Consider the following 19,187-nt stretch of genomic DNA (forward strand, 5'->3'; position numbering starts at 1 on the left):
AAGGTCCGAGAGGGGACGGCGATGCTCCGAGGCAAACGATCCGCGCAGGGATGTTCCAAGAGGATGCCCCAGGGGGATGCCCTGGGGATGCGGTGCGGAGGGGATGCTGGCGGGGGCGGGTTGCAGGAAGCCCCGGCGGCTCGGGGGCGGGCGGGGAGCGGAGCAGAGCTGGCAGGGAGGTGCCGGCGGGCGGCACCGCCCCGGGAGGCGGGAGGGGACGGGCGGCGGTGACAGCGGCGACAGCGACACGTGCCCGCCCCGGGACCGCGTCCGCCGAGCGAGTCCCCGGCGGCGATGGGCGGCTGCGGGCGCTGTGCGGACCCGGCCCGGAGAACAGGTAACTCCGGCAGACAGGTGACCCTGTCAGACAGGGGACCCCGGGCGGGGACCCCGCTCCGCTCGGGGAGAGCTCCTTCCCCCCGCCCTCTGCCGCGGGGCTCCGCTGTGACAGAGGAACCCGAGGGACCGGGTTGGGGGGCGGTTATGTAGGTTGCTTGTTTGTTTTGTCTTTTTGTTTGTTTGTTCTTCTGGATATTTGGTGGGTTTCGCCCGTTTTTTTTGCCAGCCGAGTCGCTCTCTCGCTGTCCGTGCTTCCCCCGGTCACCCGACAGAACTAACTTTGCGGTGGGAGGCTCGGGGTTGCTGCGCGCTTTGCTTTCCTGTGGGTATCGCTTTAGTGATGCTGCACCAGGTGCTGCTCGCACCTTGTGTGGATAAATCTTTGTTTCTGCTCGTGTGAGAAAACGATGCTGGGGAAATCCTCTCCTTACCCAGCCAGCTCGCACTGAACTGATTCATCCCGATGTGCGTTTGCTGACTGAAACTGAGTTGGTTGGTTATTGACTTTGAGTAAATAAATAAGCCACTTAGTAGTAATAATAAAACAATCCCTAAACTGAAAACAAACAAACAACAAAGAAAAACATTCACAAAAGTGCATCAGTGGAGGGAAATTGCTTTAAGAGCACCTTTGAGGGAAATGTAAGGCGTAAGATACAGTTCTTTAAAAAAGATCTGTTCAAATGATTGCAAATGAAAAACAATGTGATTTTTCATTGGTGTTTGCCTCCCACTGGCAAGAAAACAGTTGGTGCCCTTAGTTTTATGACAGTCAGTTGATCAAAGCACACTGAAATCTGAATTGCTGCTGCGTGGCATAAAGAAAATAGAAGTTCTCACCTGGATATTGTAGTATTAATTTCCTGTGATTAAGCTGTAGAATTTGTCATGTATTTTGCAGTGATTTTGATTTGTTCTCAGGAGATGATACTGTTGAGTGGGTCGATTTGGCTGTCAGGATGAATGGGTGTATTTGAGTAATAATTTTACTTGTTTGTTTTCTAGCTGTTGTTCAATACCATCGTAAAACAGCTTATCATAAAGCAAATAAGCTTTCATATGCTGTAGAAGATGGATTCAGTATGTGTAGTTTCACTTTCCAGTAGCAGTGGGAAGAATAATTTGAAGAAAACTGTGCAGAGAGGAAATTTTCATTTTATTTCTCAAAAATTTTAGCATTTTTTTTCTTAGGGATGTTAGATTTTGTGCTAAGAAAAGATTTTATGTTAAGAAAAGTTTAACTATGATTATGTTAAAGAAAGTATAGCATAGTTTGTAGATGTGTGTATTTAAGGCGTCAGTTATAAACAGGGGCATGAGGAGGGGCACTGCTGTCCTTGTCAGGAAAGTGGGTATCTAAATAGCAAATGGATTCTTGTAATCATCCCCTCTTGGGCTGGTGCATGAGGCTATAACAGTGTTAGAATTGTTGCTTATCATGTCATTCGAGGTAATTAGTACCATAATTGTCTCAATTTCACTGCAAGGTGTTTTTTTATATTTGGTTATATAAGGAACTGTTTTTGGATTACCTGCACTGATGAAATATCTCTTTCTTGAACAGGTGATTATTAAAAAAATGTACCTACTCAGGCAACAAGTGATCCTAAGGAGAACAGTGGTTGTTCTTTGTTGAAGTTTGCTGGAATGTGATGAAGCTGGGGTCAGGCTTTGTGTGTGGCTGAAGTGGGCTGGGAACAGGGGATAAACCTCATCCCAGAAGCTTCTTTGTTTCTCCCACTGAGATTTCCAGGCAATACTGAGTTTTTGATAGTAAGAAGCTTCTGCTCCTTTAGTCTCTACTGTGCAGATTTGGCCATCTCATCTTACTAGTTTCTTACTGATAGCTGAAGGTTGCCATGAGGCCTCCACCAGTGGCCATCAAATACATGCAAGATGTGCAATAGCTTGTGCTGTCCCTTTGTTATGAGAATTTTGGGGTTTATGTGCTTTGTTCACCAACACCTATATCATGAACTGGGGCTTTGAATTCCAGTGTCCAAGGTGCAGAGAGTTGGGGTCTCATCACTTCCACGTTGGCTGGGGTCCCTCTGCCTGGGCATTGGGGAGAGGGAAGTTTTACCTTAGTGGAGGAGAGCAAAGCATGCCAAATATGCTCTGCATTTCCTCTGTGTTGTTTCCATTTTAGAGTGGAAAATTGCTCCCGATTTCCTCAGATTTGAAGGATTTACATTGGCACCCTTCCCACATTCCCATTTTACTTCCATTTGTACTTATTAGATAACACGCTTGTATAGATGCTTTTTATAAGAAAAAGATAATTTTTTCCTCAGTCTATTCCTAATGAAGTTAAGCACTTAAAGGTTCCCTGGGTTCAAGGGATCTGTTTCTTAGGACTAAACAGGTGTTTGCAGGATTGTGAGGATGTTGGAAGCAGGAGTGCCCTAAACTCTGATTTCAAATTGTGTATCCGAGTAACAGCTGTACCTGAGTGCACCTTTATTTTCTAAAAAAATCAAATCATAGAACCAGATGGAATATTCATATTTAGGTAATACTCATATTTCAATAGCAAGTCTTTCTTTCTGTATTCCACTGCAATCCGTGTAAGGTTTTCTGTACTCCATGTGAGAATTTAACACCCCATTGTCTTCTGTGTGAGGGTCCTAATGAGGAACCGTAAGAGAAACTGGGCCATGTCTCCCATGTTTGATCAAGTGTTTGATCATCTTATTATCTGCTTGGCAATTTCTGCCTTGAAGAAATCAGCTTGGGTGTAACTACAGGTTTACCAGCATAGCCATGGAGTGGGCGGATTGCTGCGTGGGCAGGTGGTTTTGGTCCAATTTAGGGATCAGTAGTAAGGAAGCTTTGTTAATGGCAACTTCACTTCTGTTAGATGTCCTCCATCTTCCCTGGCTCATGTGAGTATAAGGCACTAGGGATATGCAGTCTGCCTATCCTGCCCTGATGATGGCACCTCCTAAGGCAAACTTGACTTTTGGCACATGCCTGTGGCCACATGCCTTGCTGTGCCAGGGCAGGGTAAATACTTGCATGAGTATAATTGTGTTTACACTAACTCTTCATATAGCTACTCTGGAGTGATATAAAGGAGGATCTTGCTATCATTTTTTTAAAGATATTTAGGAATTGCTAGTTTTTCCTAATAAAAAAATTCAGTCCTTTGAAAAGCTACACAACCAGAGGTAATTTTCAAACTGTTTAAACTATTCTTTCAACTGAGAAATTATTTGGTAAAATATTTGTTAAGACTGTAGAAAATAAGATGCTAATTAACTTCTCTTGAAACACTCTTAGATGGTTTTGAACTTAGGTTGTTTTGTACTACAGTACGTTTTCAGGCAAATCAATTATCTCAGGAAAAAAAAAGTCTATGGTGTGTGCCAGTTAAGTTTGGATGGGGTAACATTAACCAGGCTCCTTGAATGAACTGTGCTTTTCAATTAAGAGAGCTCATTAGAGAGGAGAATGCAGAAGTGGGTGCAATCTGAGTGATGTGGAGTAAGCAGAGAACAATTACTCCTAATTTCACATAACTCAAGGTTTTAAAGAGGTGAGAATAAATGAGCAAGATTCAATGATTTTTCTTTCCTATGGTACTTTTCAATAAAAGTGAAATGCTTCCATAGCTAAATTATGTTTCTGTTTCACACAAGCATAATTTGTGTATGGAACTCATTACTGCAATATCTTCCTGTTAAGATACAAATGAATTTTAGAAGTTGTTTGGTAAATTAATAGAGAAAAAGTATGCTGGGACTGTTAATCACAAATATGCAGATACAATTTTTAGCTGAAGCAACTTCTAAATCACAGATTCCTGGAAGCCAGGAGATTATTTTGCAGGCAGAATCACAGTATAATTTCCTGACCTTATATTCTTTCCCTGAGCATCTGTTTTCAGTCAGAGGCAGCTTATTGGGCTAAATTGATATTTGGAGTGATGTAGTCCCCTTGCATGCTATATGTGATGGAAATGTGGATGGGTTTTCCTGAGATCACTGCTACTTTGTCTGGAATGGTTCCAAGCAGGTGAAGGTTAGATGTAACTTCAGTTTTCACACTCGGGGGAAAAACCTGAGGTAAATAGTGTGCTCAATGTTGTGTTTCTTTAAATTTTGATTAACTGGCTATTCATAACTATAATCTGTTAAGAACACAGATTGAGCTGACCTTTTGCAAGGCTACACTACTGCTGCGAAGCTCAATTGTTTTATCACTTGTGAAATGATTGGATTATTGTGTGAAAATCTGGAGGATGTTATGATTTCAGTTTTGATTTCTGTTTTCTTAAATGTCTAGTGCTTTTCCAAGGAGCCTTTTTTATTATCTTTATATAAGCAACCTGCTGACCTTTAGGCATTTTTTTAACCCTTTCTTTTGATACTTTCACTGCCTCCTGTTAAAACCTACGTCAGGGCTGATGGGGACAAATTGTGTGTTTCCTCCGTCCTTTCCCCTTGACTTCGGCTGGTGCTTGTCTAAGGAAAACAGATCCTTGAGCTGGGAGTCTTCCAGGCTGCTTGTGGAATTGGAGCTGGAACATTTCCAGTGCAGTCGTGTAGGTGTCCGACCTCCCCTGGCACCAGAGAGGACCCCTGTGTGGGTAGGTTGGTCTTGCAGGGGAGCCTCTTGGTAACACTGTCTGGTGGTCCTTAGTTAAACCCAGTTATTTTGCTTTCTTGCTCCTGGTTTGTTGGTTAAGAGTCGGAGCAGAGGGACCCAGGGGGTGACTTTTCTGCCTGCCGTGGTGGGTGCCTGTTTCATATGTATTTACACAGGTGCTCCTTCACTAGCGTGTTTTCACTTTCCCACAAAAAACAACTTGCTTTAAAATGCAAGCTAAATACTAACGTAGGTTTTGAGATCTTTGTTTTGTTTTGTTGGCCTTTTGGGATGGGGCAAAAAAAAAAAAAAAAAAAAAAAGGAGATCTTATTCATATCCTTCCTTTCTGGGAAGTACTTGTACCCTTGACAGTTCTTCCTGTTGCCCACTCCTAAGAACTACAGTTGTAGTCTGTGAAGTAAATTTTGTTTTGCTGGAAATTTTAGGTTTGGGGGAATTTCATTGTTTTGGAAATTCTTGGAATTGTATAGCTTCGTTGCCTTAAGATCTGAGAAAAGAGCTAATTTAGAAATAAGAGATTTCTAACTTTGTGTAACGCTGTAAATTAAGACATAGAAGCAGCTCTTTTCAGGATTTATGAGTGTGCTTTCATTTTTCCCTCCCAAATAGATAAGCCCTGCTCTAGCTAGCACAGGGTATATAGTCTCTGTCGTTTGAAAATCTTTTAATGGAGATGAATGGGAACGAGATGGCCATGCTAATTTATTTGAGCAGGCATTTGTCGTTGTTGCCATTGATGTGGAGGTGGCGATGATCTGGAGCTGTCAGCGAGGATGGGGCAATCTCTCTCTTAGCTCATTTTGTCGTGGCTATGTTTTGTTTTTTTTTTTTAAAGCCTGACTCATTTGGGTTTAAGTGAGGAGGGATTACAGAGCTCAGTTCTTTGAAATTTTATTGGACACAGGTTCCCCTTGAAGTAAAATCCTATTGAACCTAATGTTTTTGACAATTTCAAATAAAAATATCCAAATGAATAAGCATAACTCACCTCCTTGTTGCTGCTTCCCTGGGTTTCAAGAGGAATGTTTTTTTGCTGTCTTCCCTCATGGGAAACATCTGCAGAACCAAATGGCAAGTCATTAATGCTCATTCAATAGCAGGCTTTGTTCCCAGTTTCTTGTACTTGGAAACAATTAACTGTAGAGTTTTGTTTTGTCTTGTTTCTCTTTTTAAATGCGAACATCTAATTCCAGTTATATATTATAATGGATTTTGTAGAAATCCTGCTATTTGAGGTTGTTTGTAATTATTTTAGAATATATACTCCCTACCCAAATTCGGATAGTGGGAATAGTGCTTTTGTGGTTGGGATGTGATTTTACTTTATTTTTAATGTGTAAGTGGCTGAATTTTGTTCATCTCTTTAAAACTATAATTTAAGATACAAATCTCTTTACAAGCTAAAGGAAGACGTTTGTGTTCAGGAAGATTTCTGGTCTCTCACATCAACCAAGCAACCTTGCATGCTTTATAGTAGCATTTAGCAAAAAATCTGTCTGGTCTTTGGTACCAAGCAAATGAAAGCTGGAGAAGATCATGCATTCATCTACTTGGGTGTAAAAGTTGTTTGAATCAGAAAACTTCCAAATCTGTATATCTGACTGTGAGCAGTTTGTGTTTCAAGGCACTTGCCAAATTGCTGACTCCTGTCCATATCTGCTGGACACAGGGAACTGGAATGAGAATAGTTCTTAAATCCATTAAAAAAACATTACTACATCTTTAAAGGTTTTTATTGACGCCTGTTGAAAAATTTTGGTTTTGAGCCAAAACAGGAGATTACGTAATTATGACAGCTGAATTAAAATACCTTTTAGTCAGTATTCACCAGAACTATACATCCGTGATTAATAAACTCTGTGTTTTGTCGGTTAATTAAGGGCTAAGTGGTCATAATTTGTTCACTTAACATTTACTTTGAGAATATATGAATGGGCCACGATAATGACAAGTGTGGTGGTCAGCTTGATCTGTTTTAAACTATCCTGCCTGAGGCTATGTATGCATGAAAGGAGAACTAAAAACAAAAAACCCCACTGTGGTAGCAGTGTACAAAGGAGCAGCCAGTGTGGTTGGGCAGCATGAGAAAGAAGCTGTAGATATGCTTATGGGAAGGTATTTAAAGTTTAGCAAACTTAACCCCACCCTGCCTATGGTGTACCCCAGATGAATCAGAACCAAGTCGTTTCTTAACCACTGTATAATGTGTCTGCAGGTTTTCACAGAGCAGGTTTGTCACATAGAATCATAGAAAAACTGAAAGTGCGTTTTAAATTGCTTCATCAGGTGTCATTCTGGCTCAACAATGCCAGTATTTCTGTTTTGGGGAGCTTTTCTGATTAGATCACTTCCAGGAGCCAGAATTAACAAAACCGGGCTTTGCTATACTTGAGGTTCTCTGAACTTTTGCAGGTAAAATACTGAACAGTCCACTTATTCATCCCAGCATGATATTCTTGTATTTTTATTTTGGACCCCTTTATTCCAGCTTAAAATAGTTACTGGAGTTGTAGTTGTGGTTTTCTTTATAATGATGCCAGTATTTAGGGACTTCAGCTTTAGCAAACTGAAACCTCAGTGTTAAGACTTTGGAAGTGCCAAAGTGTAAATACCAATGCACATAAGTTAAATTTACCAACTTTATCTGATCTTAACGGGAAAATAATGCTGTAACAGAACCTGGAGACAAGGTGCCTATTTCTAGTGCCAGGAGGCTGAAAACTCAGATGGTATAAGGAAAGATAAACCTCAAGGCTGATTTGTTTCTGTGAGAAATGACTGGCATTTAGAGATGTGTGCTGGCATATGTTTAGTCTCTGCAGTTGGAAATAAAAAAGTTTAAAGGAGTTAAATGAGTCTTCAGGTTTATGCTTCCATTTGCATGCTGAACATTTTGCTGTCATGACTTCAGGGGAGCGGTGTGAACTGACTTGAGTTGTATGCATTGGCTTAATATTTAAAGTGCTAGATTACTGTCCAGGATGAGACCTGCAAACACTTGCCTTCACCAAGAGCTTCCTAAGGGCTTTCTTTGTATGTGGGTTTTCCAGTCTCCCTTCCAGCTTTCTAAGTGGCAATGCTCAACCCCAGATCTGTAAGTGCAGTGATTTTCTGTAAGGAGGCTCGAGGTTCTTGCAGAAAATGAGGACTATTACTGGTGCAATTCCCTCCTTCGGGGCTCTGCTACAACACACCAACCTCCCTTTAGGGACAGTTGCCTTCAGCCTCCTGCCTGTGGTAATTAAAAACTTGCAAAAACACTGGGTCATTTTATCTGGAGGTGCGCCCAAACCGTGTGGAGATGTTAAATGTGAAAGGACATTTAATCACGCAGGTCAATACAGATTCAAAGTAAATCTCAACTCTCCTGTGTGCCCAACTCTCCGTGAGCTCTGGGCCTGGCTTGTGCCATGTTGCTGTTGGAACATGCCCTGGTAAGTTAAAAAGAGGGCAAACCAACAGTTTAGTGTAGATTTTTATCCTGCTCAAGTTATCACCAGGCCATTTTTATGAATCGGAAGTGTTCTGTTTGCTAAATTGTTAAATAAAGGGTCATGCAGAGCTTTTAATAGATCTTTCCTCTGTAGTCACTGAGTTTTGATAAGAAGTGTGACAGTAATAGTAGTTATTTAGGGAGCAATGCTGGTGCACGCAGAAGTAATTTGCATATGGCCACAAACTTCTTTTATTTAAATATATTATTTAAGTGATAATAAGAGGCACTGGTTGATTTGGCCTCCAGTGGAAATGAGTCTCCAATTTCCTTCCTAGGTTTGTTTTCCCTGAGAGTTATGGAAAGGGAGAATCTATTTCTGTGCACCTCTTGTTATAAAAATAAACCTTTTGTTATGAGAGAGGGGAACAGGGGGTTGAAGGAGAGAGTGAGGAGGGAGGAGGTGCAAGGCTGGATTCCCACTGGAGCTGCTCCAACGGGTACCAGCTCCTTCAGTGTTTGTGTATCTGCTTCTTGTGTTGTTTCTCATGTGAGCCCTGATAAACCTCATTTCTTTTTGGAGCTCTTCTTATCTCTCTCTTGCTCTTGCTTGTACCGACATCTCTCCTTCCTCTTGCTGCTCATCAGCTTTCCCTCTTCCCCTGCTCCAGGTGTCACCATTCCCAGGGATCACTCGATGTGATTGGGAACAATGAGGCAAATTACAAAACAGATATAGTCAATGGTGAAGAGCTATCCCAATTTTTGGTGTGATCTCAGCACATGGCACGGTGCATTCCGAGATCAGGATCTGTCAGTCCAGGTCCTTTCCTGGAGTCTGGTTTGAGGTGCACATCATCCCCTGTGGCACAGGGCTGCAGGAATCATGCATAGGTGTCCCTGGAGAGGTCTGATGCTCAGCAGGTGTGTTTGCACTGTAAAGATCAGATTTGATTGTACCAGCTTGGTACAATCCCATGAATTAGACTGAGAAGATTGAAAGGGCCTTCTGGCTTATACAGGTACAATTACAAGCCACAATATTTTGAAGGAAGCTGAAAAAGTGGAAGGAACTTGTGAAACATTTTTGTAAAAATACACCCAAACACTTCCTCCTTCATTTCCTCCACACATACTCATCATTTTTCTTGTATTTTAGAATAGACAGAAGCAAAATGAAAGCAATACTTTCATAAGCTGGAGGCAGGTGTAGGTTTTTTTCTCAGTAACTTTCACTATCAGATGCTATTTTAAGATGCTTGTAGCAGCTGCTCGTTCTGTTACTTCTCATGGCTCCTGTCTGCTCATAAATGTTGAGAAAAAAGCTCTCCAGATTGTGCAAAAGAGCCTCTAATGAGTTAAAGTGCCCTTGTTCCTCTCTTGTGTGATAAGTGGAGGAAGATGTGTGCTTGTTTCATGTGTTTGTGAAAGATGAAGCTCATCACATTTGAGCCAATTAAAAATCAGAAAGCCAAACATGGGTTCTAAAAGCCCAGAGCCTAAAATCTAGGGATCTGTTAAAAAACCCAACCCAAAATAACAAAACTCAAACCTAAATTAGAAAATATTAATTCAGATGTCTGTATTATCTGCATGTAATAAACAAGATTTTCTTAAGCTTTGTATTTACCTTGAGTTCTATTTGTCATCTACTGCAAGGGCTGTAGATTTCTTTCACCTCACATCAAGAAAATAGGGCTGATTTCTTTGGGTTATCTTATTTCTATTGAAGCCTATAAAATTATCTCTTATGAAGCACTGGTACTAATTTGGCTGACAGCAACAGGTCAAGTTTCTATTTTACTTTAGTTTAGTGTCCTGCTATGCTTTGCAAATGAGTCTGTTACAGTAGAGCAATAGAAGAGCAGGATCTGCATCCACAGACTGGCATAATTTGAAGCCCTACAGGGAAGCTTAAGCTCAAATGCAATGGGAAGATTTGGAAGCTGGCCAAGCCTTGACCCTGCTTTAGCAGCAAATCACCTGTGCAATGAAGATGTTAGCTACACCACAGCAGTGTGCTCCCTTTGATGCTTGTTAGTGCTAAAAATAATTCCAACACTGATTTCCCTAGGGTAATTAGCCTGTGCAGAATCAGATTGAGATTAGACTTTTTCTGGTGCCTTATCAAATTTGACTTCAGGTATTTACCATATGCTGCAGGAAGAAAAGGCTGTCTCAGTTGCTCTGTATTAAGATGTATGTGTCTAATTCAGTGTCCTGCGTTACCTTCTGGGATCATACCCAGGGAGAAATGTCCTCGGGCCCACCTAGGTCAGCCTTTCATTTTGGACTTGTTTTTTTTCTGCAAAGGAAGTGCAACACTGGCTTGAAGGTGTTGATAATCCAAGGGACATCCTGCCCCTGGTAAGGTATTCCCTTTTCTTTTCAATATTATATATGAGTGTAACTAGTGCTGGGTTTGGAATGCTCCAGTACAAACTGGAGTTACTTTATTTGGATGATATTCTCTTATCTCTGTGTCTGATGGTGCTTAGCATAAAATTACTGTATTTCCAGATAAGGCACTGAAATAAGCCACTGCAAAGAAGGAAGTTTTGGTTTCTTTAGAAAAAGTCATTCCTCTCAGTAATGATTTATATTTGACTGTGTTTGAGATACAATCATAATTAAAAACCTGGAGTGCTTGGTATGATCAGTTATAGAAATAACCAGCCAGCACACACGGTGGTTGTTCTGCCAGCTGAGAGCTACTTTCCTGATATTTTCCTTTCTCTCCCAGGGAGCAGTGGTTTAATTTATGGCTTCTAGGGCCAGAGAGTGGAATTTATAGCAAAAAGATAAAAGAAGGGTATGAAAAAAAAGACCTCAGTCCCTTACTCCCCTTCTCCCTTATCTCCTAGATGTCAACCTTGTTTCTCAGCACACTAAATTCAGAAATTATAAACCTAATGAGGTTGTACTCATATTAGAACTTTCCATAGCCAAATACTATTTTGCAGAGCAGAAGTGTAATTAGCTTTGCTTGTATTTTTACAATGTCTCATGTGTTAGGTTTTAGGTCACTGAGTGTGCCAGGCAGGCAGAGATTGGGCTGAATATCCTATGCCAGAACAGCCAAAATCAATAGAGGTTTTACAGAGGGAGTTTCATTAGTTCCTTCTAATTTGAACCTATTTTAATATGCATCCAAGCGAGGAGCATCTTCCTAACAGTCTCTGATGCATGTTGGTGTTTTCAGCTGTGATGGATTACCATTTAGTTGTAGCTGAAAACATACTGGCTGAATCAGACCTTAGAGGTGGGTGGTGCATGCACACTGACCCAGAGTTTTCACCTTAATTGGATAAACAAATGGAGTACAAGGCTTAATAGATTTATGGAAGCTGTAATAGTGGTGGTGTGGTGCTCAGCAGCGTTTCTATCATCTTGCTGGTTCGGGAGATGATGCTTAAAAGTATTAGCAGGAAGTGTCTCATGGTGCCTCAGTGAGCATCGTGCACTTCTGGGTGTGCAGGGAACGGTTACAAAGCGAAGAAAGACAATCTGTTTCATAATTTCCAATGTGTAAATGAATTTGGGTTTGTTCAGTTTATTTGTTTAGTTACATTGGGCACTTTTATAATGTTTTCAGACTCTGTTGCAGTATTTCTCACTTGTGGCTTTGCTGGCTTCCTGACAAGACAGTAAGTGAAGTAGAATTGCAGAATGATTTCTCTAGGCTTTCAATTGCATTTGAAATATCTCGCAGAGCCACCTGTTAGAACATCTAAAAAATAATTTAAGTCTAAATATTATAACAATTTAAGAGAGTACATACGGAGTGTTACAGTGAAGGAAAACAAAGCACATTAAAAAAAAATAAAAAAAAAATCCCAAGGTCTGTAATGAGAAGATACTTAAGGGAGGATAAAATGCTAGAAATATTTGTCCAGTCATAGTGAGCTGTAACCAACTTTTTTATCACTAATCCTTTCCTTCTTGCCCCTATTGCAAAGAAAAGGATATAATAAAAATGACACGTGCAATCAAAGTGGTCTCTCCATAGGAAAACATTAAACTATGTGGATTCTTCTGAGCATTTGAGATTTAGCAGCATATTAAAGAGAGGGCTGAAGAAGGTGGGCTAAAAAGATATTTTTTTTTCTCACTGCATAAAAGCAAGGAGCCATTCAATTAAAACCAACAGAGTTAAAATTGATAACAGGAAATGTTTCTCTTTGAACGATTACTGTTTGCAGATTTTTGATACAATGTGCCATTGAAAGGTAGAGAATAAAGAGGCCAAGCTTAGACCAGGAATTTGGCAAAGTATGTCTTTTTTCCTTGTGGTTGCTTAGGGAATATTTGGCGATGCGGTTGGCAATGAACTTCTGAGGCTGGGGAAGGAAGAAGGAAAACTTCTGGCCTGTGGAGGATAAGGACTATGTGAACAACATGTTGGTGCTGAGAAAAAACGTTTTACAAGCAAGGGCGAATTTCTCTCTCTGAAATTGTTTCTGTTGATGTTGCTCAGTATGGCATGGTAGGGGCTATCCCAGTGATCCTGGCACCCCTGGCTCCAGCACGGTGCTGGTGTGGTCCCAATCCCCCATCTTCTGGTGATCTCTAGGGAACAGATTTCTCATCGTGGTGGTGATGTGTGTGTCTTCTGCTCGAACTGGGGAAGTGAAGAAAGGGCCAGTCTGCAGATGGCATCTGTGAGGGTCCATTTGCCATTCAGACTGTATTTACCCTTTTCTCAGATTAGAACAGATAGTCCATTTTTTGTTAATGGTGTATCATAGCCATCATTTTGGTTAATTTATTTGTAAATACAGTATTTATATAGGAGAAGTTATAGCTGCAGCAGGAATATGGATGTAAAGGTTCAGAGGCAGAGTATGGCCAAACTTCTAAGCAATCCAATGACCAGGGATGGGCTTACTTTTTCTGTGGCCTCGGTGAGGTAACTTGGTGCTCTCTGTGCAGCAAATACAATCAATGTATTGCCCCAGTGTGGGAGCTGCAAGGTGGCAGGTTACTGGAGCCACCCCTGCTGCCTTGAACAAACCCCAGGATCTTTTCATCCAACTTTTTTTCCCTTTTTTTATTTTTTTAATTTGTTTTTAATTCCACCGTTTTCCTACCTGGCTTGAGGAGGACTCTTCTCACTCTGGGTTAAATGCAAGTGTGTCTCAGAGATACAGTATGGTCCCTGCACCATCCTTCCTGAATGGGCATTTCTATTCAGCAACTGAGGCAACGTAATTATGAAAAAAATCATTTGACTTGGGGAAAGTAACTGGAAAAACCTACAGGAACAAGTCTGCTGCTAGGGAACAAAATCTCAAAGCAAACAAAATAAAAACAACAGTGGTGGGTCATCAAAATGAGAGGGGTGGAGAACAACAGGAAGGGAATAGGAAGCAGTAGGAGCCTTGGGAAGTGGATGTTGAGCTGGGCTCTGCCTTTATTTGCAATATCTTTGCTTCAGCAGGTTTCTGTGCATGTAGGCGAGCAAAGCAGAGAGCACTGGCAGCAGATGAGTTCTTTAAATGAGTCCCAACAGTGCGTTTCATAATGTTTTGTGCAAATGTGTGCACAAATGTGCACACATTGTGCCTAATAACTTCTGTTGCTGGCATGTGATGGATGTGGTGCTACCAGGGAGGCCTCGTCAAGATTTTATGCAAAGAGGGAAGAGCTGAAGTGAAAGCTCTCAGCTGATGAGAGCACATTCAGACACATCTCAGTGAGCTTGTGCAAGGCATCAGGTGCTGCTCCAGCACAGGCATCCCTCCACCTCTGGTCAGATAGGGTTGGTATTTATTTCTTTTCTTGTCCCTCCGTAAATATGTTCATCTTATGCTTCAGTCTGAGTTCAGTGAGAAAGACAGACCCACCATGCCTTTGTGTACCTCAAATCTTCCTCTGTGAGGTTCAGAAAATTGTTTTTACTTCTCAGTGATGCTGCGAGGGAGAAAATAATTTCGGTTTGTTCATGAGCACTTTATTACTGTGGCTGACTTCTGGAGATGGAGGTGAAAATGCTACGTTAAGCTGATATATCCATACTAGCACACCTTGCTATTTGGGCAAAACTTATTATTGCCTCCTGAATGCATGGAATTACTGATATTTATTATTAATATAAAGGGAGGAGGAGAGGATTGTGCAGCTTTAGTTACACAGTAATACAGTTAGAGCATTTTTTTGTAGAACCTGAACACTGCAAGTGTGGTAAGGTTAGTCATAAAGTTATTTAAATAAGTTATTAAGTAACTGGCTCTACAACCTCATCAAAATTAATGGTGTAAGAGTAGATTTCTTTGGAAGCAGAGTGATTTCTTTGTCTGGATTCATCCAACAATTGTATTTCTGTTGCCTCTTCTGGCCTTTTTCCTAGTGATCAGGAAAACAGTGAGATAAATATTTTTTTGTCAACTGTGCAACAGTTGAGAGGTAAATATGCTGTGAGTTTTGGGAGCAGCCATCATGTAGTTAATGGTTATATATTTCTAAGGACATGGGTATATGCTGTAACCTTTGAGTGTGTGACTATAAAGGAGTAAATCTATAGGTTTCATCACCTTTTTTCTTACTGAGTTTTGATGATGATTTGACTACCTCTGCTTCACAGAATAAGGATGGTTGCTCAGCTGTTAACCACGGAACAGTCTTCCTGTGAGGATATTCCTGTGCACAGAGGTGGCAATTTGACTGCTCTCTTACAATGCAGATACAGTAAGTGATTTTGTTGTACCCCTTTTCTTCCCAGCTGACTAAATGCTCAGGATGAGTTAACTCAAAGTTGAGTCCACCAAAATCCGTAGCTGATCCAGCTATCCATTTTTGTCCTCATTTTCATTCAATTGCCTTCTTTATGAGGAAAACTATTCTATAGCATCAGCTTTCACTGACAGTGGGTTAATGTAAGGGCGTGTTTTGGGGTCCCAGCTGGGATTCCTTGTATCCAGTGTGCTCTCTTCAGCCTCAGCCACCTACTTTGTGGAGCTGTTTTTCTTGTGTGCTTGTCCATTAACATGTCCTGTAAGAATCCACGTAGCCTTGGAAATAACCAACGAAACCCTACATAGCCTAGAAAAGTGTCAGCAGAAATGTCAGTGCCAGCTTTGCCAGCAGGTTTCGTGTGCTCGCTATGTCACGATTTAACTCCCATCAGTAAGTTTTGTACAGATACAGTTTTAAATTGGATAAATCTCAAGTTTTCACAAATCAGGACTTGGCAGAAGAAGAAATATAATGTGTCTTCTTTGCAATCATGAAGTAGTGGGCAGACATTGCATTTTTGTGTAGGAATAAATACTTGTTCTGGCTGTTTTCCTCCTAAATAATCAAACCTACCCACCAGATTGTATTTGAAAGCACTTACTAATGTGACATGCTCCGTTTTAACTGTTTAGAAAAATGACTGAAAGTTTTAAGATGAGACAACATGAATCATAGTCTCCAGCGGCTGTTCACTTCTGTGATTGACTTGCTTTCTTCCTACGTTCCTTTTAGTCACCCTGGGAATCGCTGAAGCTGTTCTGTGCAGGAGGCATTGCTGAGATTCCCCTCGCAGCAATGGACTTGGATAAACCATCCGTATGGGGATCCCTGAAACAGAAAACTAGACCATTCCTGCAAAACCTGAGCGTGAGGAAGACGAAGAAGAGGTCTAGCAAAATGATGAAGAGGACAGTGCACTCCTTGGACCGATGTCTGAGTGTGTCGGTGCCTGACATGCTGGAGGTGGAGACTCTTACGGAGGAAGAAACGACTTATTCAAGTACTCAGGTGCTGTCGAGCAGCTCCCCCAAGAGCTTTTCCAGGTCTGTGATGTCTCTGAAAAGCAGAAGCGCTTCAGCGAGGGCAGTGGGAGAGGACTGGCCGTGGCTGTCGCAGCAGGTGACACGGACAGAGGTGATTGTCACCCCCCCAGACTCGCAGGCTGCAGGCAGCCCCGTGTCCGAGGGCAAGAGGAAACCCAGCGATGACCTCTTTGAGCTGCTGCAGAGCTCCCGCCTGAGCGCTGCTCTGACGGACGAGGGGGCAGAGGTAGGTGCTTGAGCATCACCCAGGCTCAGTAGCCACATTGGGCTCATTGTGCTCCTCCTTAATTTTCTGGGTTATAAAGGGGTGGAAGATCCAACCAAGGCCAGGTTGGACAGGGCTCTGAGCCACCTGGTCTAGTGGAAGGTATCCCTGCCCATGGCAGGGAATTGGAACGAGATGATCTTTAAGGTTCTTTCGAACGTGAACCATTCTGTGATTCTGTGAGGAGGGGGCTCTGTTCAAGGAATGAATGGGGAATACAAATAAGCATAAACTTTACATGATATACACATTATTCAAGACTAATTCAGCTATTCTTTCTGTCAGTCTGGAGCTGCAAAATAACCCTGCTCCATTTTTTAATTTTTCTATTATTATTTTTTATTTTATTATTTTTTAATGGCACTTTAGATTTTTCAGATTTATTGGAGTTGCTTGCTTAAATCAAAAGTTGTTGCGGCCCTTTGAGCTCTGAAATGCAGTGCATTTGCTTTTTAGTTACTAGAGTTTACCAGGATTGCTGTATAGCGAAATCAACTTACCATTCACCCACTCAAGATCCAGATGAAGGCAGTGGGTGAAAGGTGACTGAGCAAAGTGAACTCTGCCTGTCTCTGGAATTAACCAAAACAAGCACGTGATGGAGAACAGAACGTGTAGCATCATGCTCAAGACTGTCCTTTGGGTTTTCATCGTGATGATTTAGAGGAGGTGCAAAACCAGAATGCTCCCTCTACGTTCCCCATCTTGTTCCCCTTACCCTTTCCTCCCATCTCTGTGGTCAGTATTTATGTGGCTGGACGTAATTTCCCATGCACAGGAGGATCAGAGACCAATGTGCTCCAAAACTGACATGAAACTAATTCCTGCTTGGCCTGAGCAAATTGAGAATCCTGTGGAGTTGCACGATGGCTTCATAAAGGAGACAGCAGGTGAAGATTGGGCTGCATGAAACACTTCAGGAAAAATCTGCTTTATTTGTATTTTGTGGAAGTATGTGTCCTGCTGTTGAGTTCTCACTGGGAAGGTTAGATTTTGAACTTTTTGCAGCCTTTTTCCCATTATCTAATTGTTGCAGTTATGGCTGGTTTCCTTAGTCATTCAATATTCAAAAATGGCAACCAGGCATTTTGGTTTAGACTCCTCCTGGGAATGGTGATTTCACAGGTTAATTATTTTTAACAGGTTAATTATTTTTTAACTGCACCGTTCAAAATGATGGTTAGTGCTGCTGTGGGGAAAAAGGTCCTTTCTGATACAAACTGCTTGTTCTGCATCTCAAAGGCCTGTGTATTCCTACCAAATCAGTGTCGGCTCCTAGTCTGTTGTGATGCAAAGTGTCAGGCCGGTAGTTACTGACCATCGCTTGCAGTTTAGTGTTGCTAAATTGTTCACACATTGGCTTCATCTTAGTGGAGTGTACCATTATTCAGAGGGCTCCATAAGAAAAATGACTGGAATAGTATATTGCCTTGTTTCTGTGCTCAAACTTTACTCTAAACTTGTAGCACCTCAATCAGTATATAGCAAATATATGGACTCTCATTATTGTGGGAGTTCTTCCACATTGTTTTAATGACAGCAGCAATTTTTTCCTGCTGTTGTAGACCAGAAACCCTAATCTAGAATTAACCACAGCACACCAAAGTTAATACTATATCCTGATTTGATTTTGGGCAAATGAAGTGTTCTAGGAGAATGAAGTACCTGTGTAGTGATGGAATAACTTCAAGTTAAGTTTCCTCCAGATGTACAGTCTGAGTCTGGCTTATTTTCTGCAGCATTCATATCTTTCCCTAAATGTGTATTTCTGTATGTGCTAGTGTGTGTAAATCATTTAGTATTTACTTTTATGGCAAATCATCTCACTATGGGAATATCCATCCTTCCTATAATCTGCCTCCAATACAACTTTTAAAGGCAGAAATATCTTTTTCCTCAAAAATACATAGGAGAGAATGAAGCAAAGGAAAGTAGAAATGGATAAGGAATATTGAACAAATTTAATTATATTGAATCTGATTCAGTAGCGGAAGGTGTCCCTGCCCATGGCAGGGAGGTTGGAACTAGATAGTCTTTAAGGTCCCTTCCAACCCAAAGAATTTTATGATTCAATGAAAACCTCAATATTCAGCTTGTCTTATACGTGAATGAACAGCTACAGGATTTGTGCTCTGTGTGTCTTGGATGGGAACAGTTTGTTACCGAGGTTGTTAGTCTCTGAATACTGGGTGGGGTTGCTGTGAGGAGCAATACGTGAGTTCAAAGAACAAGCATTGTTCTTTTGCGAGCATCACTCACTGCTCGGGGAGGTAAATCAGAAGGAAGGCAGATCCCTGGAACAAAACAAACTAAAAAAAGCAAAAATGCAGGTTGAGCTTTTCTTCCCCCTGAATCGCTTGACACATGCCACCTACTCATTTCCTGGTTGTCTTTGGCCACCCGATGTCGTGAGATGCTTTCGGAGCCTCCTGCATGATCATCAGTGTGGGCTTGTGGTTTTCCCATCGCTCTGAACCCTCCGTGCAGAGCTGCTGGCGCTCAGCACGTGCCATCCTCAGCAAAGGCTCTTGCCACAGGAACCGTCTCTAACATTTGTCGAGAGATTTACTTTCTGTTCTCCATTGCAGCCCAGCCAGGAGAATCTGAGGGGTGAAGAGGCAAGTGAATTTGCATTGAATCTCCCCTCCCTGCCTGGTTCAGGTTGTAAAGGGTTCCAGTAATGACACTTTTTTTTGTCCGTGGCCACGTGTCATTGCTGGGGTGTTCTGACACCACTTCGTCTTCTTGCCAGCGCTTTGC

General features: G+C 41.6%; 1 protein-coding gene across 2 annotated transcripts in view; it reads left to right on the top strand.

Annotated features, from left to right (window-relative positions):
- Positions 1 to 215: 215 nt before the first annotated feature.
- The window catches only part of MCTP2 (multiple C2 and transmembrane domain containing 2), a 119,942-nt gene continuing 100,970 nt past the window's right edge, over positions 216 to 19,187 (top strand). For both annotated transcript variants that reach the window (XM_064669067.1, XM_064669068.1), the window contains exons 1-3: positions 216 to 337; positions 14,968 to 15,071; positions 15,852 to 16,388. In XM_064669067.1, the coding sequence (XP_064525137.1) occupies positions 15,915 to 16,388 (474 nt within the window). In that variant the 5' untranslated portion in view covers positions 216 to 337; positions 14,968 to 15,071; positions 15,852 to 15,914. The remainder of the gene's footprint in view (positions 338 to 14,967; positions 15,072 to 15,851; positions 16,389 to 19,187) is intronic.

This window comes from Pseudopipra pipra, chromosome 12 (assembly GCF_036250125.1).
Source record: "Pseudopipra pipra isolate bDixPip1 chromosome 12, bDixPip1.hap1, whole genome shotgun sequence".
Taxonomy (NCBI): domain Eukaryota; kingdom Metazoa; phylum Chordata; class Aves; order Passeriformes; family Pipridae; genus Pseudopipra; species Pseudopipra pipra.